General features: G+C 37.7%; 2 protein-coding genes across 2 annotated transcripts in view; one reads left to right on the top strand and one right to left on the bottom strand.

The window, feature by feature from the left end:
- The window catches only part of NSMCE2 (NSE2 (MMS21) homolog, SMC5-SMC6 complex SUMO ligase), a 131,065-nt gene extending 131,013 nt beyond the window's left edge, over positions 1–52 (bottom strand). The window contains exon 1 of the mRNA XM_074144792.1: positions 9–52. The gene's annotated coding sequence lies outside the window, so the exon portion shown is untranslated. The remainder of the gene's footprint in view (positions 1–8) is intronic.
- WASHC5 (WASH complex subunit 5) lies at positions 22–27,937 on the top strand. Its single transcript, XM_074144791.1, has 29 exons — positions 22–121; positions 1,011–1,311; positions 3,658–3,803; positions 4,857–4,941; positions 5,196–5,296; positions 6,211–6,403; positions 8,328–8,480; positions 10,665–10,778; positions 11,887–12,058; positions 13,070–13,197; positions 14,020–14,149; positions 15,245–15,357; positions 15,984–16,150; positions 16,789–16,864; positions 17,573–17,683; positions 17,802–17,942; positions 19,395–19,475; positions 20,144–20,245; positions 20,920–21,099; positions 21,772–21,896; positions 22,295–22,457; positions 23,195–23,297; positions 23,411–23,490; positions 24,478–24,581; positions 25,061–25,190; positions 25,309–25,405; positions 25,814–25,967; positions 26,249–26,336; positions 27,534–27,937. Exons 2-29 carry the CDS (start codon positions 1,126–1,128, stop codon positions 27,588–27,590), a joined length of 3,480 nt encoding a protein of 1,159 aa, XP_074000892.1. The 5' UTR covers positions 22–121; positions 1,011–1,125; the 3' UTR covers positions 27,591–27,937.
- Positions 27,938–27,993: the final 56 nt, after the last annotated feature.

Genomic DNA, 27,993 nt, shown 5'->3' with positions numbered 1-27,993 from the left:
CTCCTCACCTCAGGCGCTGACGGAGCCCAGCACCCTCCTGGCAGCCGCCGCTCAGCGCAGCCGCGGCGGGGGGAGGGTGAGCGCCGCCGAGCGGGGCTGGCAGCGGCGGGGAGGCCGCCGGGTGAGGGGAGGCGGCGGGCGGGCGGGCGGGCGGGCGGTCTGGCCCCCCCCGAGGCGGGGTTGGAACCGTGAGGGAGAGCGCTGGGGGAGGGAGGCCGGGGCGGCCCGGAGCCCGGCGGTGGCGGGGTGGGATGGGACGTAGCTCTGAGCCCGCCGAGGGCTCTGGGGCCCGCCGAGGAGGTTGCTGCGGCGGTAATGGTGTCCGGCGGGCGGGAAGGCCGGGCTCCCGGTTCCCGTTTCGGTGCAGAAGAGGCACTGTCATCTTCAGTTCGTCTCGGTGGTTTGGAAGGTTGTCGCTGAAAAGTCAACTCCTAACTTCCCGTACATGTTTCTGAATGCAAAAGCTTATTTGCACTCCGAATCTTGCAGGAAACATGTCAATAAATAAAACTGACCAGGAAACGCAAGCACAGCGTGGAAACTGACCAGCCCTGCGGCAGTACATAAAGGAGCGGAGCTGTATTGTTTCCATTTGCTATAAAAGTTTTCCTTGTTGCTAAAGCCTGTTAAGATCACTGTGGCTGTATTTCTAAAGTGGATGGCTATTACAAACGCATCTTGTAACATGTTTTTACATTCCTTGGTGCCATCTCCTTGCGTGGTCTCAGCTGCTTCAGCAGTTGTGATGGTTTCCTTCTTCAATAGTTCTCTTCAACTTTTCTGGTACAAAAGGTCGTGTTTTCCTTGCCTGGTCACACAAGTGACTGAGTCAAACACAGGGTATGTGCTGAAGATTAATTCAGTGCTTTTTTTTTTTTTTTTTTTCATTTTACAAAGCTGTGGACAATTTCGATTTCATAAACTGAAAAACTTGAGAGTATGCTTAAAAATACATATAGATTCTGTCAAAAATGTTAATACTCTGAATGCGTGTCATTTTGTTATTGCAGGTTATTAATGGCGCAGCTAGTTTTCTCATCAGACTTCCTTCTTCAAATAACCTAAACACTAGCGGTCGGAATCTGACTGCGGGACTTCTGCTGCTCTGTCACATCCAGCTCCACAATGGTTGATTTTCTAGCTGAAAACAATCTCTGTGGTCAGGCAATTCTTCGGATTGTCTCCTGTGGAAATGCCATCATTGCAGAACTTCTGAGACTTTCCGAATTTATTCCTGGTGTTTTCAGGCTAAAGGACAAGGCTGATCAACAGAAGTATGGGGACATCATATTTGATTTCAGCTATTTTAAGGTAAATCCTTTTATTATTAAACTTCTCCTTAAAGCATTGCTGTCATGAATGAGGATGCATCACATTATGAAACAGCCATTCCTAACTATTGTGTTTATGACTAGCATTCTTCAGAATTGACTATTGAGACTTCTTACTTGCTTAGTTTTTACCAAAAATTCACTGAACTGTGATAGGAACTGGGACATGCTTGCATGCTAACGTTCTGCTCCTGGGTTGTCTTGTATTTTATATACTTCTGGTCATACTCAGCCTCATCTTACTCATTCCAGTGAGCAGAGAGAGTCTGGGGAAGGTTCTGTGCTTAGACCCCGTAGGCAGAATATAAGTATAACTGGTACCAGTACTAAGAGTATTGGGGCAAGAAGCAGGCAGTAGTTTTAGGTGCATTCAAGAGCAGTCCCAGCTATACCTTTCAAAATGTTTTATCAGTCATCTAGCCTGTGAACTTTGATGGATACTGATTATATAAAACTTGACTATTGTATGCTGGGGGTGTGTAGTGTTATTGTTGTTATTATTACTATTTTCCTGCAGGACTGTTAAATTATACTTTCACCAGCAGGTTCTGAGCCTGTGCAGTTGGTTGTTTTCCTTTGGAGCAGTACTGCTGCGGGCAGTATGCCCATCTTCCTTTGGTTATCTGTAGCTTATTCTTTGCAGCCATGAAAACTGCTTTCTGCTTTCCTATTTGACAGTACTGGGATTGTTCATTCACTGGACTTGTCACATGTGCTGAATAAACAAATAGATCAAAGAGTAGTGTCCATGAAAAGCCCTTATTTCTCTTACAAAATTAAGCTTCTTGTAGTACCTATTTCCCTCTGCCATTCTCCAGCATGATTAAGAAGGAACTACAGAGACTATCTAATCTGACTTTATCTGGATTGTACAATCAAGAAGTGTTAATAGTAAAGCAAGGGGGGAGGGATTTATTTTTTTTAGTGAGAGTTGTAAATTTTAAGCATTAACGATGAGCCTTCGACACTGAAAACCCTGAGCGCAAGTTATCTCCCTGATACATTTAGATCTAAGTGCTTGCTGTTTTTAAACAAATTACTTGAAATTTTAAAAGCAGGCAGGTATAATTAGAGAGAATTATCCTTAAAGATTATCCTTAAAATTGTAAGTTTTTTTGAATGTTAAGAAAGCACAACAGTGCTGCTGCTTTTCAGAGTAATCACCCCAAAAGTCTAGAAAAGACATACTTATAAAGCAGAGATTAGTGAGTTTACAGATATTTTCATTGTGAATGTCCCATATTCATGATTCTTAGAATTACCTAATGAGAAGAGATTTGAGATTTTGAAAATTCAGGCTGTTTACTTCGGGCATTTGAACTTCATGGGCAGTTTGGGGCCTGCTTTTATCCTTTATTTTATGTAGGTATTCTGCACAAAAAGAGAAGCAAAGAGCATTTTTTAAACCACACAAAAAAATAACAGCTGGGTATTAAGCTTGATAATTTATTTTAACTCTGTTTTAAGTTATTTTTATGGAGTTCATGTTGACTAAATCCTTTTAAGCCATGATCTCATGCTGTCATAAGTGGTCTGTGGAATGACGTTAACAGTATTTTCAATTGGATGTTAATAATATTTTCAACTGAACATTAAGAGTATCTTCATTTAAATCATGATGGTAAGACCAAATGGTGGTTACAAGAAATGCTGGCAACGGTAAATGATTAGAAAAGTTTGTATCATTGCTTTAGAGAATTCAGGCTCTTCATCCCAACCCTTTTTCCTCCATGGTTGTTAATGACAGTTTCTGCATTAATTTGGGGGACTAGCACTGAGCTAGATCTGTAGAGTTTGTAAACTGTACAGAGTCTGTAAAAACAAACAAACAAAAAAAAAACCAAAAAAAAACCCAAACAAAAAAAAACCAACAAGGAACTCTAATACTTTCAAGAAGTTTAAATGTATGAGAAAGTACTAAGCTTTGTGAGCCTTCAATGTTATTATTTCTGTCAGAGAAATTAAACAGATTAAATGGGTAGAGGAAAAAAAATCCATCAGGGAGATTGTTAGCACTATAAAATGCACACAGTGACTTCAGATGCACTGGGGCTTTACCCATAAGTGTTAATTATTCTTTTGCATTGGTTACCTGGGATAAACCATATTTTAAATCATTACAGATCGTAACAAAGTGTAAAACGCATCTTTATGGAATCAATGTTCAATCATAAAGCAGCTCTGAAAACTACAGATCCTTGTTTTAGTAAGCAATGTTAGTTCTGGTGTTGTGCACACAGTGGTGGTTGCGAGTGTTCTGTGTCCTACTGAAGAGAGGTCAAATAGAAGTCAAATATTGTCTCTAAAAATTAATTTCTGTTCTTAGGGGCCTGAGGCATGTGAAGGCAAACTGGAAGCCAAACCTGAGTTACTGGACTTAGATGAAGAATTTCGTGAAAACAACATTGAAATTTTGACAAGATTTTATCTAGCTTTTCAGAGTGTACATAAATACATTGTAGATTTAAACAGGTATGATATCTTAAGTACGTGTGGATTTTCCTAAAGACTAGAGTACTGTTTAGTCTTGATAATGAGGTTTTTCCTTAGTGACCCAATGTGCCCGCTGTTGAAGCATATTCACATGCACCTGGAAACCTGGGTTGCTGGAGTGAACACTTAACTTTTACTCCTGCTGTTGCTTGCCAGCTTAATGTATGACTTGAAAACGTTTAACCTCTCTACCTCATTTCCTCAGTTGTAAGCTAGAGCTAGTTTTTCTCCTTTATCTTGAGATTGTCTTGAAGATTTTTTTTTAATAAAAGGAGACTCCACATTATTAAACTAAGTTTTTTGTGATCTTGCAAAGCAGAATGTCAGGTAGGTTTTTTCCTTTAACTTTCATTGGCATTATTTTCATGACCTTAATTTTTCAGTGGAGTTGTCATATTCTCAAGTTTACTACTCTTACCTGTTAAAAACAATATGAAAGGTTTATGAAATACTCTAAGCAAACATTCCAGAGAATCTTAAGCGTAAAAATTGCTGTTGTTATTGATTATATGAAAAGATTAATTACAAGATTCAACATTTAACATTATTAGAAAGTAGTGTAACTGGAAAATAGGAATTAATTAATAGGAAGATATCTTCTGTTAATCGAGATGGACATACTCCAATTGAGATCAATTTATGGTATTTCCAGGAGATATTTTTGAGGAAACTTGAAAATATGGCAGTTTTACTAAATTTTGGAGTGCAGGCCTTCTCAGTACTCTCTTCTCAGGCTGTTATCCATCCGTAAGAAGATTAAGAGGATGTTAACTGTAAATTACAAAGTATCCTCTAGTGTCTTCCATATACACCATCAGAATATGGAGGAGGCTTTTGCCAATTGGTTGGCTCTAGCCAGGAGTTCCAGCCTCTCATTTCATAGTAGAGCATCTCTTTGTCTGAAAGACTCTGTCCTGCTTGTACTAGGGAAATGTTCTGGTGTGTCTGTTGGCTTTCAGAGAAAATTGACCAGTTGAGTTCTGAGGACGTATAATTTGAGAGCAATGACCAACTCTTTGTTATGATTCCTAGATATTTAGATGACCTCAATGAAGGAATTTACATTCAGCAAACATTAGAAACGGTCCTCCTTAACGAAGATGGAAAACAGCTTCTGGTAAGTATTGAACAATTCTGCAATAGTGGAAAATGAACCAATTAATTTAGTGCCAAACTAGACAATAGATTTAAATTTACTGAATGCATGGAAATGCTACAAGTCACTTTTAGGAGGTCAAAGACCATTTTTCATATTGTATTGACTATGCAGTTGACATTGGGTTAGTTTGCCAGTACCTGTTTGTCTTTGTATGTTACTACAATATAGTATTTACGTGATTTCTTCCATTCATTCTTCCTTTTTCTAAACAGTGTGAAGCACTCTATTTATATGGAGTCATGTTACTGGTCATTGATCAGAAGATTGAAGGAGAAGTCAGAGAAAGAATGTTGGTTTCCTACTACAGATACAGGTAATGTGTATTGTTTTTCAGAAGCTCTCAAGACTGCAAGGATGTAACATGCAGTACATTCAGTTAACTAGGTTATTAAGTTAAATCAGCAACTTTTTGACTGTCTGACCATACAGATAGACTCTGATAATTCTGCAGGGCTCTCTGCATGTTAATAGAGCCTTGCATTAGCTGGTTTTCCCGGTCTAGCTGCAAAACTGGAGTGACAGATTTTTCATGCTGTCACAATAGAAATTTGAAATCCGCTGACAAATAAACTTCCAGCTAAAGCTTTAGTGTTGCAAGTGTCAGCTATGAAAGTATCGCAGGTTCCCAAAAATTTGAGCAAATCTTGATGAAAAGAAGTTACTTTTCAGTAGTTACAGTAGCGCTTGCTTAGTCAAATCAATAATGAATTTCCAGGGTAGGTTGACAGATTTGTTATATGACAGGATTTCAAAGGGCATCAGTGCAAATCCTTTAAAACATATAAAAAATTAGTTATCTGTTTCAATGCTTCTTTGACTATGTTTATGCTTCTTAGTATATAATGAGAGAGGATTCCTTAACTCTGGAATGTAGAAGTGGATCAGCAAGAGCAATTCAGAAATAGGGAGGAAAAAAGAAAAAAAAATAAAAAACAAAAAACCACACCCTGTAACAAAACTCCTCTGAATATAAAGGTATATGTCCCTGATTAAAGTTAATTTTTCTGTTTGTGCTTTATATGCTTATCTGGGATTCCAGTATGGACATTTGTCAGTGTCCTCCTATAATATGGTCAACATTATATTCATGGATTAAACAACCAAAAATCTCCCTGACCTTAGTGTCTGATCATTTTCTTGGAGGAAAGGCGTGATTACAAGGGGAGGAGGGGGAGGAAATAGTTAGGTCACGCAGCTCGATTTTTGTTTCTTTCTTTTGTAAAACAGTGCAGCCCGATCCTCTGCTGATTCCAATTTAGATGATATCTGTAAATTGCTTCGAAGCACTGGATACTCAAGCCAACCTGGAGCTAAAAGACCTCCAAACTACCCCGAGAGTTACTTCAGCAGGGTACCCATAAGTGAAACGTTCATTAGCATGGTTATTGGCCGCTTACGGTCAGATGACATTTATAACCAGGTAAGTTACTGTGAGATGAAAAAGGGATCTAAAACTGAATATAAAATGGTGTCCTATGTTAGTTACTCAACCAGGAAGTCCAGAAAAAGCTCAATCACAGAACCATGGAGCTTTGTAAGGACGTCCTTGAGATCACCTAGTCTTAAGCAGAGTCAGCAGACTGTGTCCAGTTGAGTATCTGCAGAGGTGTGGGCTGCAGAACCTCTCTGGGCGACCTGCTCCACTGTTTGGCCAACCTTGCAGTAAAAAAAAACCTTTTGTAAACACAAGTGTCTTTAAATCTTAGTGTCTTTAAATCATAAATGATTGCTCATTGTTAATAATTCTAATTCCTTCAGAGATTCCCATTCTTTTAGTTACTGCAGAAATTTATCCTCCCTTAGTAGAAATGCATTTACAAAGGGATACTAATATTGCAATTCTTAACTATGACAATTGTATTAATAAAGGAAAAGAATGATAATCGCAGCGAAGTATGAGTAATGGCTATTATATTTACAGTCTCCTCTAATACGACTCCTTTGAGAGACCGTTAACAAAGCATTTGCTTTTGAGCAGACTTCCGTCTTCAGAATGGACAGGCAATCTTATTTCTGTAATTATTGGCCCACTTTTAGGGAATCCTGGATAATGGAAACAGTTTATAGATGCCAGAAAACCAGCATTTGAAGATTAATGAATGACTATAAGAAATAAAGTTTTAAATCTTTAGGCAGGAGTAATAATTTAAAAGTAGAGACCTTAGAGAAAACACTTTAAAATTATGGACAGACATAATAACCTTCAAGGGGGAAAAATGCCTTTCCAGCTGTGCAGCGTCCTAGAAACAGACAAAAGATAACTTGGTGAGCTGTGAAGAGTGCCCATTTTAGGACATAATCTGTCTCTGATAGGAAACCATGAAGTGCTTGTGAAACTCAGCTCTTGTACTTAATCTAGAAATTTTACTTAAATCAGCTGATACTTTGTATCAAGATTATTTATCCTCTTTTTTATATAATAATTTTGGTTTATTGCCTTTGCGTTAAAATAATTCTGCAATTTTTCATTTCTATTTTGTAGGACTTAGAGTTGATAATGAAAGGCATAATGTTTCTGCACAAAGCATGAGTATAACCAATGTACTTTTGGGAAAAGTAGTACAAAAAGTAGGGTAGAAATCTTCAGCTCAACCCAAACTGGGGTTTGTTTTTTAGGTGTTTTTTAGTTTTTTAGTTTTGTTTTTTTAAAACAGCTTGTTTTACTAAATTGTGTTATGTCTGAGGTGTTATCTCCTTTGATACTTGCAGCTTATACTTGATGGCAATGGGCAGAAGCCTCCTGGTTTTTCTTGCTAGTCTGAACATTTAACCTAATAAAATAACCAAACAAAATTAAAGAAAAATAGGATGTTACTAAATAAAAGCAGAGAATGGTTTTCCTTTGAATATGTTGAATGTGATTTTGATGCCAACTTTCTTGTTAGTATGGACGTCTTTTAATATATTATCCTATGTATTTTTTAAATGAAAATTCAGTTGATAATTTGAATCTTTTTGATCTTTCTTTTAATCTGTTAAATTAATCCTTGTTTCTATCTGAGAATAACTAAACATGCCTAGTCCATATAAAATACTTATTTCTAGCTCTTTTCCTTTCAACTCATTTTAAGGTCTTTGGTTCATCCCTCCTTTGACTCATTTACAGCATAGTAAAATCTTACTGAAGCCTGTTAAAGTTAGCAAACATCTACACAGTCAGCTTTTATATTCCAGAAAATATATCTGGTAAATATGCTGCATGTGTAAGCACATCCAGTTTACCTAAATATCCTCCTTGCCTCTTAGTATCTGTTTACTGTACTCTTTAATGTGCCCCGTAATATTTTCAAGTGGTTTATGTTGCATTATGTTATGCTTAGCTTTGTTTTGTTCCCTTTTTCTAGGTTTCGGCATATCCATTACCAGAACACCGCAGCACTGCCCTGGCTACTCAGGCTGCGATGCTCTATGTGATACTGTATTTCGACCCTTCTATTCTTCACACTCAACAAGCAAAAATGAGAGAGATAGTGGATAAGTACTTTCCAGATAATTGGGTAAAAATTAATTCTGTTTTAAAACTGTTCCCTGGATTTAATGTTATAGGAACAATTTAGCTTGTTTTTACAATATGCATCGTAGAAAATAATAATGTCCTAAAGCTAGAATAGATTCTTCTCTGTGGAAATTTTACTTTGTTCAGAGAGAAGCAGTCTGAGTCAAACCTTCTGGATAAGCATGGAAGTAACAATTTGAAAGTATCAATTACCTTAAATCAACTACACTCTAATACCATCATGGTAAAGCAAACCCAGCTCCCATAGCCTCTACTCACACAGTGGGTCCCCTTAAGTGTCTTACTGGCTTTCTGTTTGATTCATTCTGGTTTGTCCTTGTCTGTCTTGTACTGAGGAGCCCAAATCTGGACACATTACTCCAAATGAGGGCTGATTAGATGGAAAGAATCACTTCCCTCAATCTGCTGGCTACAGTTTGGCTGACGTAGCCCAGCACACGATTACTCTTTGTTGTCATAGGGCTGCATGTCTGATTCATGTTCATTTTGTTCACCAGGTCCTTTTCTGCAGAATTGTCACATAGGCAGTCAGTTCCCAGATTGTGCTGTTGCAAGAGTTTGGTTTTGTTCCAATTACAGGACTTTGTATTTATCATTATTGAACTTCATGTGGTATCTGCTGGTGAATTCTTCCAGCTTGTCAAGGCTGCTCTGGATGACAGATTGCTCTCCAACAAATCCCGCCCCCCACCCCTCTACCCCCCCCAATGTTATTTGAAAACTTGTTTAAGGATTTATTCTGTGCCATTGTCCAAATAACTTAGAAGCAAAACCTGTGACTCTGTGCAATGCTATAGACCTTTTCAGATGCAGTGATCAAAATGGAATTACTACGTCTCAGTACTGAGATTTAGGATTTCTGTCCAGAAGTCCTAGTCTGCAAAAAATGCTACTGAAATAGTCTGGCATGGAACAACAGAGTCCCCAGGTAGTCTATATCAAAGGGTATCAGACTAAACAAACTGTAAAATAATTTGTGTATCTGTATTGTTTTCAAATTGTATTCTTCTGGACCATAAGTGGAACAGTTAGGAAAGGAAGGAAGAAACTGTAATAGCCAGCTATTTTAATAAACTTTAGAACCCATCAGAACCCACGGGAAGCTAATTTTAGAAATGAGAACTTGACATTGTGAATTTTTGATTATGCCAGCATTTTTATTCACTTGACTTTGTAATACAAACTTATTTTAAGACAACACCTATCTTCTTGTAATCAGGTATGGATGAGTTGGCTGCATCGTACAGAACACTTGGCTCTTGGGCTGGTTTCAAGTGAGCGTTAGGAGTTGAAGTGTAGCCTTTTCAGGAGCTGTCATCCACAGGAAATAATGAGTTTCACTTCAGCAACATGAGCAGGATCCTCATATCAGCAGACCAGTGTCCCATTTGCCTTTACTGGCTGCCTTTTTGTCACTGTCAGAAGAGCTCAAAGGCTGACAGTGTCCCCCTAGATGTGATCATTCCTGGATGGAGGAATATTGGAGCAATGGTGTGGTAAAGCTCGTAACGCCACAGCTCTCTGTATCCTTCATCTGTCAGGATACACCGAGGCTTTCATTTTTAATCAAGTATCCTACAAATGCTTGTAAGTCAAACACACTTAATCACATTTAAACTTGCGTTAGGGGCCTGAAATCAGTTCCTCTTTGCTCCTTAAAAATCACAGCATGGAATCATAATTTCCTTCTGTTTGTGTTCACCATAGAGGATGCTTTACATTTCAGTTTGGTCCTTTGGGCATTCTCAGAGTAGGATTCATTCAGATCATTTTACACCCTTATCATAGTCGTTTCCCCAGTTGCTTTCATCAGTCTTCTGCATAGCATCGTGGAAATAGAAGTTGTAAGTTCATGGGGAAAAAATAGAGGCCAAGGTTCATGCATAGTGAGTGAAAGAACTGTCAGCTTGTTTTCAGACCTCTAATTAACGGTACCTCTAATTAACGGTACCTCTAATTAACAGTGTGCCTTTTATTTTAAAGTCTTCTTACTCCTTGATTTCCAAAGGTAGTGGAGCAAGAAGTACTGCTACCAAAAAAGTTTAGTTCTCTCATATTTATACCCACAGCATATCACTTTCTACTCACATTGCTAGGTAAAAAGTATGTGTTTTCCTTAATAAAAATATAAATGCAACTTCTTGTTTTCTGCTTCCCATCTTAGGTTATCAGCATTTACATGGGAATCACTGTAAATCTAGCAGAAGCATGGGAGCCCTACAAAGCTGCTAAAACTGCCCTCAACTACACGCTGGATCTTTCAAATGTCAAAGAGCAGGTACATAAGCCAGAGTTCAATATTTTTAGCAAGATTCAAGCTGTATGGGCATCTCAAGTGTATTATATGACATCAATAACGCATGGGTCTTTTGCATACAATTATTTGCATTACTTTCAAGTACAATACTTTGAGTACATAACTTTGAGTTAAAGATACTTCAAAATTTCAAAATCTGGTCTTCGCAGCGCCGCTTGTTTCACTTCCTTGCGGTGTTTTTTTCCCCTAAAAGTTTCAGAGCTGTGACTTGACTTAATAGATGGTAGCAGTCATCGCCATGTTGTTCGGTATTGGGATGTCTTAAGCTGACCATAGCTTTTGTCTTCCATAGATAACAGTTTTAGAAGTTACACATTTATGCTGACAGAGTGTGGCACTCAGTCAGTTGTAAATAGGGTCTCCCAAATTAAATAAACAATAATCTGGAAAAAGCATCTATTTAAAAGAATGATACTGGAACGTTGTATGGGGCCATACAGTTAGTTCTTTTTACATTAAATACTATTTTCCATGCCTAAAAAACAGTGAGTAATACTGCGTTGAGTGATTGTTTGCCCAATCGACAAGTCAGTTGAGTGACGACAGCTAAATGCCTCCTTAGAATCTGACCCCGGTGCTCAGGAAAGAACAAACGAAGTATCTAATCAGGAGACTTGTGCTATATATTGTCTAGTAAACTTAGGAAATATGAACAGAAACTTTTCCTTAGTCTTTAGGGAAAGAAGTTCATGAAGTAGAACTGACATTTAATTCATAATACGTATTTCCATTCTGGAATGTATTTTTGTTGTTGTTCTTTCCCATTAGGCAATAAAATATTAGTATGATTTTTTAGGAATAATTTCTAGAGAGTACATAAGTGAACATAGGAAGTTTACAAGTCTACATTTTTGAAACATTATGCTTCCTGCATAGGCTCTTTGCTTTAAAATTTAGCTTCCATCCTTTGTCATGCAGTTGCAGTGTATGGTATTGCCTGCTAGTAATGATAATAATTTTTATAGCACTTTCTTGATCTGTGTGCCCTTTAACTTCTTGGGAAGCCACAGTCACATCGTACATGATGTGAGACAAGGATTAAATTGACAGAAGCTTTGTATATTCCAAGGCGAGCAGATACGCTGCAGTCACCGAGCGAGTGCACACTCAGGTGCAGCAGTTTCTCAAAGAGGGCTGTCTCAGGGAGGAGCTGGTGCTGGACAATATTCCCAAGCTGCTGAACTGCCTGCGAGACTGCAATGTCGCGATCCGCTGGCTGATGCTTCACACGGCGGACACAGGTAAGACTTCACAGTAGACTTCTGTTACAGAGCTGTCAGCCCTGCTATCCTGGTGCTTCACGTTACATCCGGAGGGAAGTTCAGTGTGCGCTGCTTTTGAAGTCAGCGGAGTTTCATCTACTGTTTTCAATACATTGTTGAACTGTTCTTTTGCTAACAGTCTCCTGAAGTCTTTGGCTGAAACAGCAAACGTGCATTTGTGTGGATGCCCCATCCCTGGAAGTGTTCGAGACCAGGTTGGATGGGGCTTTGAGCAACATGGTCTAGTGGGGGATGTCCTTGCCCATGGCAGTGAGTTGGAACTAGGTGATCTTTAAGGTCCCTTCCAAACTAAACCATTCTATGATTTCCTTAATTCTTGTGAGATAGACACAGATATAAAAAGTAGTATGAGAAATCATGACCCTTTTGAATAGTACTCTGCAGAAAAAGTCTGGAAACTTTATCTTTTTCTGTCTTATCAATTAAAGTATCATTCTGAAAGTTTTACCTAGCACCAAAAGGAAAGCAGTAGCCAACTTCATAATATATTAGTAATTAATGGTTTAAAACCAAGGTTTTTGTTTTGTTGAACTGAAATTCAGCTGAAACTGTTGAATAATGTCTCTGACATGAGTTTGGGTCTGTAAATTTACCTGTTTAGACATTCCCTTTGTTGAATGCTTCTGTTGTCTTTGAGGCTTCTTGGTATGTGAGAGGGCTTCTGTTACACCTCCTTGCTTTTTCTGTAATCATTTTAGAAATGTTGATCTCTGGGTTTCTCATTCAGCTGCACTAAACTCACATTTAGTTTGCAGAAGCCCACAGAAGAGTTTTAAGAGGGCTGAAGCACCACAGAAACCTTAATAATTTCCTATTCTAAGAAAGGGTACACATGGAGAACAAATAGGGACTTCTATATCAGAATAAAATGTTTTTGCTTTCAAGCTATTAAAAAAAAGAGTCTATTTACAAAGATTGAAAAGCTTGGCCAAATTCTGTAACAATGGAGAAATGTCTTTCTGTTTTCAGCTTGTGATCCAAATAACAAACGTCTCCGCCAGATAAAGGATCAAATTCTAACAGACTCCAAGTACAATCCCAGGATCCTTTTCCAGCTTCTTCTGGATACAGCTCAATTTGAATTCATTTTGAAAGAGGTAATGTGCTGCTTCCCTTCTTCAGCATTTCCCCCTGAATGGCAGAACAGAACTGACGACTTGAATAGTAGTAGTACATTTACCACACACGCCACTTACATAAAGAACAATTATTTTGATTTGTTAATTGTGAGTTTTCTATAGAAAATTACAAACTACTATTGCTTGAAAGTGACTTTTGCAGTCTTCTCAATAATTGACAGTTTTCATTCTTACCCAACATGTTTATATTTACTGAGAATTTTGTATGAACATCCTGATAAAATTTTTATCCTGCCATACTTCTCTTTTTCAGGCTTTCTCTTAAACAGAGGTGAAAGCCTATGTATGTTGAAGATAAGCTTCTAAGAAAACTCTTACACCTATATATGAAGTTCTGCCATTTCTAAAAGATTCCCCGTTATGCTCTGGTACTAACCTGGTAGACTATTTAAGAGTATGCTTAACTTCACCTACATGCTTTTTTGACTTGGATTTCTCTGTATAGGCTCAGATGTCTGTGAAGTGTAAGTGAACATTAGACCAGAGTCTTCTAGAATCTCTAAGCTAAAAAATTTACTGGATATTTTTATAAGTGACTAAAAATCAACAATACCTGCATCATACTGTTTTTTAAAATACAATTAATTTCCGTCACTGTATGTTTACCACACTGGCTGAATTTCTTAATATTTTTAATTTTGTATTTAGTATTTTGGCAAGACCTTGAAGTTATGTAGTAGTCACTGTAAGTCAGTTCCGTCTGTTTTCAGTATTTTATTTCATCTATTGCAGTGTGTCTTCTTGTCAGTTTTGTAAACCAAATGCTTCATTTTTCAATAGATGTTCAAGCATATGCTGTCAGAAAAACAAACAAAATGGGAGAACTATAAAAAAGAGGGATCTGAAAGGATGACTGAACTTGCTGATGTCTTCTCAGGAGTTAAACCTCTTACTAGAGTGGAGAAAAATGGTAATCATTAAGAACTAAACAGCGGGGAAAAATAATTCTGGTTTTTGTTTCTAAGCTGGTACAAAAAGAAAGTACATGAGGCTAATATTGATAATAAGAAAAATGTTCACATCCCTCAGCTGCCGCAGAGGTCTCTTACGTGCTGTCTTATTTAGATTTTCTGCATCTATTCCATATGTAAGCCATATTTAGGTACCTAATAATTAGCTGGCCCTATTTTTAAAAATATTTTATCACTTTATTTAGATATGCCAGGTAAGACTATGAAATGCCAGTTCGCTTTTCTATGTATAATGGAGTTCACATGACTGTGTTCCATGTGCAAAGGAATGCGAAGATCACGCCCATTAAATATGGGGATGGTTTAATCTCTCTTCTTATTCTTTCCCTTGTTGTAACCTGGATTTCTGTTGTATCAGCATTTTTTTTCAAAGCTGCTTCTACTTCTCGTCTGCACGAGTGGTGTTCTCCAAGGACTTGAAAGAGTCGAATCTGTATTTCTTTCCAGATTTCTTTCTCTGATTTGAAACATCTTTTTTTTTCTTAACGTGGTGTAGGAATAAGAATTTTAAATCACTCTCTGATTTCATCAGCAACACTGCATAAAGTGTCAATGTAAGGGCAATGTTTGTGATCAACTCAAACCCATCCAACTTAAAATACAGGCAATTTTCTCACTTGCTCCACTTAAAAGTAATAACCTTACTGAAGTATTTCTCTTTGTCTTTTTGATGTCAGCAAACTTGTAGCTAAAACATAGAAATTGCAAACGCCAAGGCAATTAACACTGTAAAAAAGTTCATAAACCAAAAATTTATGATTTTAGGGCTTTATCATCTGTGTATAGATTTTATAATGCCCATTTGTTTTGGTAGTTGTTTTTTTATTGTTGTATGTGAAACTTACCTGAGCATTTGCCACTTTACAAGTCTACATGTTGAAAAGACTAGAAATGGAAATAAGATGAATTTTTTTTAAATAATCTCCTACACGTATAGCTTGCTTGCTTGTTTGTTTTGACTAGCAGGTTCCCTGTGTCTTTGTTGCTTGTCATATGTGCAAAGATTTGATTAATTTTTTCCTGTTCCTCCATAGAAAATCTTCAGGCTTGGTTCAGAGAAATCTCCAAGCAAATAATGTCTCTAAACTACGATGACTCCACTGCAGCAGGCAGAAAAACTGTACAGCTAATACAGGCACTGGAGGAGGTATGGCAAAGAAATTTTGAGATAAATGACCTCATCCTTTTGAAAAACAGCATTTGATACATGTGCACTGACTTCCAATAGATGAGTTACAAAAGAGATCTGCTTTTTAACGATGGTTTAAGCCTTTAGATTTTTGCAGTTTTATATATGCAATCAGAAGGACTTGCTTATAGACCTTATAATTGTAAAATAAGGGATCATGAAAAATCATGCCACCTGTAGCTGAGGGTTAGTAGGGTTTTTTGAAAAAATTGTGTTAAACATTATTTGACAACAGGATTTGTTTTATTAGAAATTCCAAAAATAAATTAATTTGAATCTAGAGAGGGTAATTTGAAAGGCAAAATATTATCCATATTTGTTTTGTGTACATTTCTTCTACTTCCAGGGTATAAAAGAATACTCTGTACAGTGTTTCACAGTACACCTCCTCGAGTAAATTTACTGTTTAACACACTCTAAAGTAGGCCAGGATTTATTAAGTGTCTTAGTGTAATAACATCCTGAAGAAATCTGTCAGTTTACTGATTCTATTTGTATTGCTGTCCTTAAAGATGAATAGAAAAAAAAATAAATAAGGAGTTGTTTTATGGAGTTGGTTTGTTTGTTTGTTTTTTAAAATGTAGGTCCAAGAGTTTCACCAGCTGGAATCTAACCTGCAAGTTTGCCAGTTTCTGGCTGACACCCGCAAATTTCTCCATCAGATGATCCGAACCATCAACATTAAAGAAGAGGTCTTGATCACCATGCAGATAGTTGGTGATCTTTCTTATGCTTGGCAGTTAATTGACAGGTATCTTAGCAGGAGCTTTTTCTTCCAAGTCAATCATCATTTGTGAAACTTGTGGGAAATAACATGTAGAAGTATTATTAATACTATAAACTTACCAATTTGAAAACAGTTTTGAATCCTTGTTCTATGAGTTGTTGGGTATGTTTAACTCTCATCAACTTGAATAAGAATTAGCAGCCATCCTTGTCATGTTGTTACCTGCAGGTTAAGTGATAGTGTAACTTCTTACTATCTGTCTGTCTATCCTGTTCTAACTAGAAAAATTTCATTAAGCTTCTGTCTCCAGACTTTAGTCTAGTTAAGTGTTATCCAAAATACTGGAGATCCTTTTTCAACCAAAAATAAATAAGGAAAGGCAGATGTTGGAGAATTCCTTTTCCGTGGTGTGATTTTGCTGAGCTGCTACTTCATTGTCTTGGCTCCCTGATGCCCTCTTCTTTTGCCCCACCCACTCCTTTATCATGTAGGTTTTTTTCTAACCAATATCTCTTCAGACCAAAATCCTCCTTTAGTGAAGTTCTTTACTGATCTCCGGTGCCATTTCGAGATTACACTGGTGCTGGTGACATATGATTTAACAGTTGAAAAATAAGTTTCAGGGGAAGAAGCTGATTTGTTTTGTTTGTTTCCTACCCCAGCTTTACATCTATTATGCAGGAAAGCATCAGAGTCAGCCCATCCATGGTAACTAAACTCAGAGCCACTTTCCTGAAGGTAAGCATGAACAGCAGTTGAATGTACTTGAACACTGCAGGTCAACCAAGGCATTTGTTAAATAAGCCTTCAGGCTGTGAGGTCACAAAAGAGTCAAAACTTCCTTTTACCAACATTTTCTATATCCAGATTTTTTAGACTCTATTAAATTAATTCAACATTAGTTTTGAAGAAAATAAAACCAAGTTTTGCATGGGGTTTTTATGCAACCAGTTATATTGCTGCTGTTAGGCAAATCAGTTCCATCATCCAGCCCCTACTCGTTACAGTTATTTGCTGGAGCCGTTGGTGCATAAATGGGATCCTCTGCATATGTATCAGAGGAGGCTGAAAGAATTACAAAAGTTATGTTGGTTACAACCTATGTCTGTCATGATGATCTAGCATCAGATGAAAATATTTTCTTTAAAAATAAGAATGGGAAATAGCATGGGGGGAGTGTAAAATTACAACGATAAAGTGTCTCACAGAACTGGTAAGATCTAAAAAAAATAATAAGGGAAATGTAGCATTATCGACTGTTAGACTTTTTTGACTTTCAACAATTTATTTTTTTTCCTTCTGTTGGCAAACCTGATGTAACACTGCTCTTTAGGAAGAATCTAGTGCTTTGAGTTGTAGGTTAAGAGCCTGAGCTGGGGAGATCACGCATGTAATTTATATTAGAAAAACAGAAACGTGAAGTTAAAACGTTAACTTCATTTCTAGCTGGCTTCTGCTCTTGACTTGCCACTTCTCCGCATCAATCAAGCAAACAGTCCCGATCTTCTCAGTGTATCGCAGTATTATTCTGGCGAGTTGGTTTCCTATGTCAGAAAGGTAAGCATTTGAAGAAGCACAGTTGTCCTGTTCTGTAATTGCTTTTTCTTAATTGAGGATTCTTTTTTTTTTTTAATGAGAATATATTAACTGTTTGTTTCTTCTCTCATTTACAAAGGTTCTTCAGATAATTCCAGAAAGCATGTTTACATCTCTTCTCAAAATTATAAAGCTTCAGACTCATGATATTATTGAAGTGCCTACTCGCCTTGATAAGGACAAGCTACGAGATTATGCTCAGCTTGGACCACGATACGAGGTGCAGTTGAAATAGGGAATTCTGAAAAAGCATACCTTATAGGTGGCCAACTTCAACCTAAGTTTAAATAGGTACAGCTCCATAGAGTTATGCTTTAACAGTGAAGGTGGATTTGTTGTCTGAGTAAGGATTAATTGACTAGTGTTATCGAGACTATATCTTAGGCTTCCTGAGGATAGATGAATAACTTTTGCTCTTCTGTTTGTAAAAGTTTAAGCTCCTGATCTTGTAGAAGAGGGGAGGAAAACTAAATATATTTATAAATGAGGTTAAAGGCTTTGGGATTTTTTTGGGGACAGGGAGCAGGGAAAGTGGAAAAACCCAAGTCTGAAATGAAGCCCTCCGCATTTGGAATGCTTCCTCCAGGAGGAGGAGGAGGTTGAAGACTGAATAAGGCAGCAGGGTTAAGCTTTTTGTTGCTCTCAAATGTGAAGACAGGATGGAGGCATGTGGATTTGATCAGATAAAGCTGCTGTTGCTTATAGGCTTTTTGTCTGTGGCTTTTTTCCTGCACTTTTATCAGTCTGGAAGAGTGAGCAAATATTAAAATTACTTGGGTTTATTTTTAAGAGAGAAAGAGGAGGAGCAAAAACCTCAGTAGACCAGTAAGTCTTTCTCTCAAAGGATGTATCTCCCGTTATCAGTTAAGATGCCAGCTTTTTGCAGCAGTTTTTGCCAAAGTGCTCACTTGTTAGGTGTTTTATACAAACAAGCTGGCTGTCTCTGATTAAGCTGGTGTTGAGACCTGAACACTAGGTTTAGACACCCCCATTAACCTTTGTAAAGTCAGTTTATTTTGTGTGGGGGCAGGGATGGAGGAGGAGGCAGTATTCAGTAATATTTATTTCGAGGAGGTAGAGGGGAAACTACTTACCTTACACAGAAGCTTTTCACTTTTGATTGCTGTAGAATTGTAAGTCTGAACTGTGTTGTCTCTATTCTATGTTGTAAATGTCCTGAAGGCAAAAGATTGGCTTGTCTGAACTCTGAGCATAAGGCTGCTCAACTAATAATTTAAAACTTAAGTGAATGCACTCCTGTATTAAATCAGTGGAAATACTAAAGTGGATTCATTGCTGGCAGCAGGTTTTATTATGGAATAACCACTTCAATCTATGCCCCTGCCCTGCTCAAAGAGACCAACTCATAGTTTCTTCCATCATGTTTCATACACATGTGATGTAGCCGGCTGGGTCTTTCCTCCCATAAACTCTGTAAAGCCTCTGAGAGGTACCTGTCCTTTCCTACTGGTAACACACCAATATTGATCTAATTAAAAGAAAGATTATTGTTGTACTATAAGTCTAGAAGAAGATGCAAAATTGAAAGTGTATCAGTGCAAATTAATCTAAAATAGGAAGCTAGCACTGGTGAAGATGTATATCTTTTTAGAGTAATTATTTGAATCTATTGTATTGCTTCAACAAATTGTATTTTTTCTTTCTGTTAAAGGTTGCCAAGCTAACCCACGCAATTTCAATCTTCACTGAAGGCATCCTCATGATGAAAACTACTTTAGTTGGTATTATCAAGGTAATATTCCATTATTCCAGTAGGAAAAAGTCATTGGTGGCAGTTAGCACTTTAGCATAGATATTTCAGCACATGAAGCAAGACTTTGAGGAAAGATAAAAAGACAAGAAAAACTAAGTTAGCATACAAATTTTCAAACGGTGGTGCATAATTTGGCCTCCAGATAAGAACTGTATTATTTGAGGTTGTTAAGAACACAGTTTTCCTTGTACATAGATTCATCAACCTTAATTGACACTTCTTAAAAATTTTTACTGGAAAAATGACTGCAAGCTTTTCTAAAGAGTTATTCCTTCCATTGGCAAAGACTGCTCTTCCTACATTAAGATACCTCTTTCAGGACTTCAGAAGTAAGCATTCTTAAAGAAATATATACTTCTTAATGCATTCTGGCTTTTTATAACTGTATAATGTTCTCAACAGATAATTAACAGAGGTTGAATATGGGATCTACAGGTCTTTGCCATTCAACTTAAAGGAATCGTTTATATTGGGTGGAAGTAATAAATATTTATTCTTTGGACAGGCGCTGCTGGGAAAGTGCATCTGTTAGCACTGCTTTCCTATTACATCATTAGTACTTAATGTCTTTATTCGTACAAACGAAATCCATTATATTTTTTTAATGCCTTTCTGACTTTAAGAAAAAAAATGTTTCTTTTACTTAGGTGGACCCAAAACAGTTACTAGAGGATGGAATAAGGAAGGAGCTAGTAAAACGGGTAGCTCTAGCTCTTCACAGGGGACTCATCTTTAATCCTAGAGCCAAGGTGTGTAACAGCTTGATTTGATTTGATTTTTTTATAGATCTTGGGATTGTTGGGACTTCTTTTATTATATGACCTTTTAGAATATAATTTGTACTTTTCTGTACAGATTTCCTTTTTGTAAAAACGTACACTTTCTGAACTTCCTAAAGGTTATTTGGAATGTCTTATTTGATGTTAAAGTGAGTTTATAAATTGCTAAGAGTACGTAGAATCAAAAAAATTGTTATTTTGTTACCAAGTGTCCCATCAGTTCTGAGTTCACAATTCTGTTTTTGTCTGTGACAACTGGTGATAACACATGATGTGTTCTATGTTTACACATAGAACATACGAAACACAGAAAGGCAATGATAGAATAAGAAGTGTGACTCCTTGTTGTGATCCCGTCCAGATTCTGGAATCTGTCTCCCAGATCAATCAATAGTACTGCTGAAGCCTAAAATTAGCGTTAAAAGCAGGAAGAAAAAATATTTAGTAAGAAGAATTACTTCAGATATCAAATAACCTTGGGTATCTTTGAAATTTCTCAGTGCTTCTCAGTTTTGGCTGGAACATAGTAAAATCCTCTAGAGGTTGTTGTGTAAAGGCATTTAGAAGCTTTTTACATTTCCATTGTGTTCAACCTGTTCACAGTTTTGTTTTTATCTTTTGGTTTTTTTTCCCCTCATCTTTAGCCAAGTGAGCTGATGCCCAAACTGAAAGAAATGGCGGCTACAATGGATGGGTTCCATCGATCATTTGAATATATCCAGGATTACGTCAACATATATGGTTTAAAAATTTGGCAAGAGGAAGTGTCTCGTATTATTAACTACAATGTGGAACAGGAGTGCAATAACTTCTTAAGAACAAAGGTGTTACTCAAAAACGCGTAGAAAGTTGATAAATGTCTTTATATTTGGATGTTAAGGCTTGTGACTGACGGAGTGTATATACCCCATTGTGCACAGTCCTTGTGCTGTGTAAAACATCTGCCCCCAGCTTTTTCTGAGTGATTTCGGCATCCCCCCTGCATTAGTTGTATGTAAGAAGAGCAAAGTACCCCAGAGTATTTTCATCTCTCTTGCCGGTGAACAATATCCTTCCTGTGTCTCAAAGAAAACAGAAATAACTACTTGAATGGCAGTTGTTCTCTCTGTATCTTGTTTTCCATCAGAATGCAGGCTTAGAAAGACTGCAGTAGTTAGTAGCTCTTTTTGTGATATTTCACAAGTGGTGGAGTGAATAGATCTTAAATTTAGCTAACAAATGGTGGCTACTCTTACTGCAGAAAGCAGCAGGTGGAATTCTCACCAGGAGTGTAGGTAGTTCTCTCAACCTTCCACACTTATCTTCTGCTTGCTCTTTGTGATAAGACTCATTCTTCTCTTTGTGTTGTTCTGTTTTTATAGTGTTCCGCTTGGTGTAATTTCCAATATTGTTTTACAGTGTACTACTTTTAAATGAAACAAAAGGAAAAAAATTTCTAAGTGAATCAAAAGCATGCAATGGTAACCCTGCAAGTTACTCTCAAACTTATTTTTCAGATTCAAGACTGGCAAAGCATATACCAGTCTACTCATATTCCTATACCAAAATTCACTCCTGTGGATGAATCTGTAACATTTATTGGTCGGCTTTGTAGGGAAATCCTGAGGATCACGGACCCAAAGTAAGTACTGTGTGTTACAAGCTTGTATTATGGCACCGTGCAGTGGATTGCTCCAGTTCCACCATATACAAACAAAATACACAACAGATAGTTTTTCCTTAGCTGTCATATCACCATCTTTATCTAAAACCCAATTTACCCAGTCCATCCTGTACATTTTAAATATTAGTCTAGAAAAGTTGTGATTTTAGTCTAAGAAGGAGAACAAATGGAAGAGAGAGGGAAACCAGGGAAGGGTGAGAAAAGCATTGCGGAGAGAGGAGCAACTAGACATCACCTGAGATACTTAGAGAGTCTTTATAAAATCTCTGCCCGAATAAGAGAACTCGTTACTGAGATTATCACAGGACCTATCTGCGGCTTATTCTGTAGTATTTGTTTGTTTAATTTTTCTTCAGAATCACGTGTTACATTGACCAGATGAACACCTGGTACGATATCAAAACTCATCAGGAAGTAACCAATAGTCGCCTCTTCTCAGAGATCCAAAACACTTTAGGCACATTTGGTCTCAATGGTTTGGACCGGCTGCTGTGCTTCATGATTGTAAAGGAACTGCAGGTAATTTTTGAACTTTGGTTTCTCGAAGTCATGATGCTTCTAATGTTTAATAACTTCTAGTGAAACAAAAAAATCTGTTAAAATTTTAAATGGTAAATTAAAATGAAGAGAATTAGAAAAATGCGTGCTCAAACCCAAAGGTGAGAGTTTCAGTTACGGATACAATTATGAAGTTGGTGCTTTTGAGTAAATGGTGCTGTGTAACACAATGTTCTGCATTACATTAAATGGTGGTTTGCAAGGAATCCCTTTTGAAGGAGTACACTGTGTATACTCAAAAGTTGATCTAGGGTCAACTTCTATTTTTCTTTCTAGAGATCAACAAAGAATTAGATTGTTTGGGTCTGCCATGATACAAATAAGGAGTTCTGTGGAATGATTTTTGCCTAATACCTAAACGTGTAACCAAGTTTTTTTGTTTTCTGAGAAGAATCCAGTTCTAGCCTGGTTAAAGGTTTTAAGGAAAATAAGTATTGATGAAGACAGTTCTTCCTCAAAAATTGAATTAGTAGTTGTCAACAGTGGGTATTACATGTTGATGAGGGGGATCTGCTAATTGTCCTAACACTGATTAGCATAACTCAGAAAAGCGCAAAGTCTAACTACAGAATTCCTCAACTCTTCATCTGTGGAAATGGTCTTTCCCTGCTGTTAAAAATGTGGCTGTTGTACCACCAAGATTAAGCACGGGGTATACGTGTAAGGACTTTACTTACTTTTTTCTTTCTTTTATTTAGAATTTCCTCAGCATGTTTCAGAAAAATATATTGCGTGACAGGACAGTACAGGATACCTTAAAAGCACTTATGAATGCTGTCAGCCCTCTCAAAGGAATTATAGGTAAGTGCTTGCTGGTTAAGATGGAAGAAAGCCATTGTCTCTGTAAACTTGCATTTATTTCTCTTTGTACTTATTCTTTTTTCTTTAATGCCTCACCCTTTTTCTTTTCTCAGCGAATTCAAACAAGGTTTATTCTGCAGCAATTGCAAAAACTCAGAAGATCTGGACAGCGTATTTAGACTCCATAATGAAGGTTGGTTTACGTGACTTAGTGATACGGAAAATTCAGTCTGGACTCCTTGCTTACATACTTTAATCTGCTTATTTACCACGTTTATTATGTTGACCTGGAATTCTGTAACATCGCAAGTGAAGCAGGCCTGCATTTGCAAGAGCTCCTGAGCTCCGTTTGCACAGACAGCTCACACTCCACAAAGCACTTAGCACTGAGATTCATATGTAACGAAACGGAATGTGGCGCTAGAGACCTGATGCGGGAAGACTTGAGTTAGTGCTCAGTGTCAGGAGCTCTGAGACTCCCCACAGAGCCTCGGGAACATAATGTACTTAAGGCTAAAGTTTGGAGCAGTTTCATTTCATTCAGCGTTTTCTGAACTTGCCTTGTTCACACAGAAGGCAGCCTACCGTGCCCAAGATTAAACAAGCTGTCCCCTTAGCATGGCTCTATCTTGTCTTTGTGATGACTTTTTCTAACCAGTGTTTTCCAGAGCACTGTGGATGTTTGTGTTACTGAAGGGAAGAGGAAGGGTCAGGAAGGGAAGGGGAAGGCTGACTGCAACAAGCCTCCCTGGTTTTTATCCCATTGCTGACCCTAAGGTCTAGGGAGGGGTGGGGAAAGAGCGCAAGCATTTTCACTGACCACTGAAAAACAAGCAAGCAACTGGGCTTTTATACCCGCCACCTTTTTCGTGCCCTTTTCGCACTGCCTGTGTTTGCTGCCGTGAGCTGTGTGTAAATCTTGAGTGCTGGGACTGCTCCTCCCCTAGGCCTGAATCGCTGCCCTGTTACCAAAATGAAGAGGTAAATCCTGTTCTGTGGTAATCCTGTTCACAGGTAAATCCTGTGGCAGTGCCACAAAGGCCATTAGGTGTAATGAGGACTTTGTGTCTTCTATTCAACTCTAAATCGTTACTCATGAAGTTTTTCCTTAGTTTGACTTTACTCTTCCTTAGTTGCGTTCAGTATAAACACCTCACCCTCTTTTTCTTTGTTTCAACAGGTTGGTCAGATGCAGATTTTAAGAAGACAGATTACCAATGAGTTAAATTACTCCTGCAGGTTTGACTCCAAGCATTTGGCTGCTGCTTTGGAAAATCTCAATAAGTAAGAAGGAAAATGTGCTGAAGAGCTGCTTGTGTCACTGTGATGTAGTTGTTACCAATTCGGCAACCCTTAAAATCTAAAATACAGCAAAATGTGGAGTCGAATTGTATTCAGGTTTTTGTTGATGACTGTTTGAATTTCAACCCAAAAACCCGCATTAAAAATAAATAACTTGGCAAGTAATTTGTATGAACGTGCTAGTGGACAGCACAGCTTTTAATTGTCTTTGGTTATACCTGGGTTTGAGGTCATATTTGGATGAGAAGTAAGAACAATGAAAATGTGTGGTGCTGATTTTGAAACAAATATGTTGTTTGTAAAAAGACATTCCGAAGAAGGTGTTTTATTCTTCCTTGTAATCATTTACAGGTTTTGTGTCTGTGAAGATTTTAAATTAATATGACATATGGCATCTTGTAAGGTTAATTTGGGGATAGTTTAAATAAGTATTTAATGTAACGAATTTCTTTTCCTTTTAGAGCAATACTGGCTGACATTGAAGCACATTATCAGAACCCATCACTACCTTATCCTAAAGAAGACAACACTCTTTTATATGAAATCACAGCTTATCTGGAAGCAGCTGGCATTCACAATCCATTAAATAAGGTCAGGCTTACATTCCAGTGCTTGGTACAGTTTGCTTTTTCTATTTTATTGAAAATAAAAAAACTGAGAAAAAATTAACGTGGAAGAACTATGTTCCTCTTTTCTTTTTTCCCCTCAGATCTACATAACAACAAAACGTCTGCCGTATTTTCCCACTGTCAACTTCCTATTTCTCATTTCCCAGTTTCCGAAACTTCAATACAACAGAAATTTAGGTATTGAATAAGTTATTGTTCGTCTAAATCTAATGAAAACCTATGTGAAATTACCTGTAGAGAAGATGTAAACCTATGTAAAATTATCTGCATAGAAAATACTCAGTTTCTGAGCTTAGTCCATCCTGTCTGGGCAGGTTTATTATAATATTGAAGCCAAATACAATGGAGTAGGAATCGGAATCCAAACTCCTGACTTTCTCATTCCAACCTATGCCTTAGTTAATATCAATCCATTTGCTATGAAAGAAATGCAGTTGTTGCATTAGTTTTTAATTTTTATGTGTGGGCAAGCAGAAGGGGCGGCACAGCAAAAAAAATCAGGAGCATATTGATATGTCTGCCTCTGCTAAGAAGAATATGTTCCGGTTTATAAATGTGATGTTTTGGGGTGTGTTTTCTGCGCAGGAGTGGTGTGCAAACGGCCAGCTGATCAAATTGACTGGCTTCCTCTAGTTCTGGGCCTCCTCACCCTGCTGAAACAGTTTCACTCGAGATACACAGAACAATTTCTGGCTCTGATCGGTCAGTTTATTCGTTCAACGATGGAGCAGTGCACAAGGTACCTGGGTGTTACTTTTTCCCTAAGTGTCACCTCTGTGATGAGGGCTTCAGCAGTAGTATTGCTGCTTTTTCAGTATGTTTTTCTAGCAGAGTATATTTGCCATAATAATAACAATGTTTTTGACTAAATATCAGGTGAAAATACTGTTTATTTTTGTAATGGAATGATGTGGTACCTAGTGGAAACGATGTTATTTGAAGGCTGGCATTTTCTTGTAATTTTACCCAAATAACTGCTCAGCTAGCATGAGCATGATCTTCCCCGTGGTTTAATTTTAGCCAGAAGATACCAGAAATGCCTGCGGATGTAGTGGGTGCCCTCATGTTCCTGGAGGATTACATTCGCTACACAAAGTTACCGAGAAAGGTATGAAAGAATTCCTATTCTCCCGCGTGTGGCGCTGAGCAGGAAAACTGCTCACATGAGCTAATGCCGTTGTTAGGGACTAGCACTTCGATCACAGGTATCTGCTCTGCAATGTGGCATCATCTGTAAACAAATATCCAAAATAATGGGCTTCTTAACCCTGCCTAAAAAGCAGTATTGACCCTTTTCAGATGTTCTGGAAAAGATTGCCAAAAGGAAATACAGATGAAGAATCTGTTACCTGATCGGAGTGGGTCATAACGAGTGCTGTGCCCTGTATGAACTACAAATTGTGTTACTTCCATACTTTGTGTAACTTCCTCTACTAGTCATAGTTTCCTTACGGGGGAAAAAAAAAATAACCTAGAAAATACAAAAGGGATACAAAATACAGAAAGGATTTCAGTTTTGTGCAGATTTAAGAAGAGTCTGTTCCATTTAATTTTCAGAGAATCATGTACATTGCTGGGGGGCTTTTGGGAAGGGAAGAAATAAAATAGAAGTTCTGAGATGTTGCAGAATTAAGTAGTAACAAACTTAGTATTCTAAATGCAGGGAAAAAAGCTAATTAGCAAGTCTAAATTTTGGTGAAAAACCATAAAATCATAGAATGGTTTAGGTTAGAAGGGACCTTAAAGATCATCTAGTTCCAACCATCTCCAGTTCTGAAATTCTGAGTCTGTTCTGAGTCTCTGAAGAGGGAGTTCTGAACGTCTGGGCTTGTAGAGAGCGTTTGTTTTAGGGTCTGTTTGTTTACTTGTTTATTTTAGGGTTAAATGCAACTTAATTGCATTTGAAGATGATCTATTATTTATACATAGTATTAAAAATAAGTAATAATCCCATTTGCTCTAGGCTGTACCTCGGTGATTCTTGAATAAGCCATTTCCCAGCGAATAATCAGAGCTAAAAGAGAGGGATTCTTCCAGTTTCTCTCTTCTTCCCAGCCCACACTGCCACATAGTAGAAAGTGCCCATGTCAGTCTTGCAGCTCATCTATCTGCTGCCTCCTCCCCTTTTCCCCCTCCCTTCTTCTCCAGGCAAGGACACATCCAGGAGCACATCCCGAAGCCAGGGTCGTTCAGGTCAACAGTGTTGTGTGCTTAGTTTCTAATTAGAAACGCTCGTTAATGGCTGAATAGAGCATAGGAATGAATAATGAAGAAAATACCTGACTGTGGTTCCTGTTCACTTCAGGTGGTTGAAGCCCATGTGCCAAGCTTCATTTTTGATGAGTTCAGAACTGTTCTATGAATCTGGAGAAGGACCAGGCCTTTCCCCTGAAACGGGGAGTCGGGGACTGAGGATGAGAGAAGTATCTTTTCTGTTCTTTGAGGCAGTACCTACGACTGTCTCTATGAAGCGTAACCATCAGCACAAGTCTATATAATTAACGCTTGTTTAAAACTTGGCATGAATATGCAATTTGTATCTCATCCCAACAGTGTACATTTTGTACTGCGCATTATAAATGCTGTATGTAATTGTTTATGTATAAATCACTTAGTTTTTTGTTCTGAAGAACTGTTTGTGGAAGTTTGACTTTTCTATCACAAATGAACGATGAAATTGGAAATAAAGGCGTTGGATAGTTTGCCAGGACTGAGGATTCCAAAGTATCGATTTTCCTGTTAAAAGAACCATTAGTGAGAGTTGA

This window comes from Numenius arquata, chromosome 3, assembly GCF_964106895.1.
Source record: "Numenius arquata chromosome 3, bNumArq3.hap1.1, whole genome shotgun sequence".
Lineage (NCBI taxonomy): Eukaryota > Metazoa > Chordata > Aves > Charadriiformes > Scolopacidae > Numenius > Numenius arquata.
The sequence above is the reverse complement of the archived record's forward strand: the minus strand, read 5'-3'. Positions and strand labels throughout refer to the sequence as shown.

Excerpts from the sequence above, each read along its gene's own strand:
- WASHC5 (XM_074144791.1), top strand. The coding sequence starts at position 1,126 with ATGGTTGATTTTCTAGCTGAAAACAATCTCTGTGGTCAGGCAATTCTT. Across the intron at positions 16,151-16,788 it reads GCTTGGCAGTTAATTGACAG|CTTTACATCTATTATGCAGG; the intron begins GTATCTTAGCAG and ends TTCCTACCCCAG. Across the intron at positions 21,897-22,294 it reads CTGAGGATCACGGACCCAAA|AATCACGTGTTACATTGACC; the intron begins GTAAGTACTGTG and ends ATTTTTCTTCAG.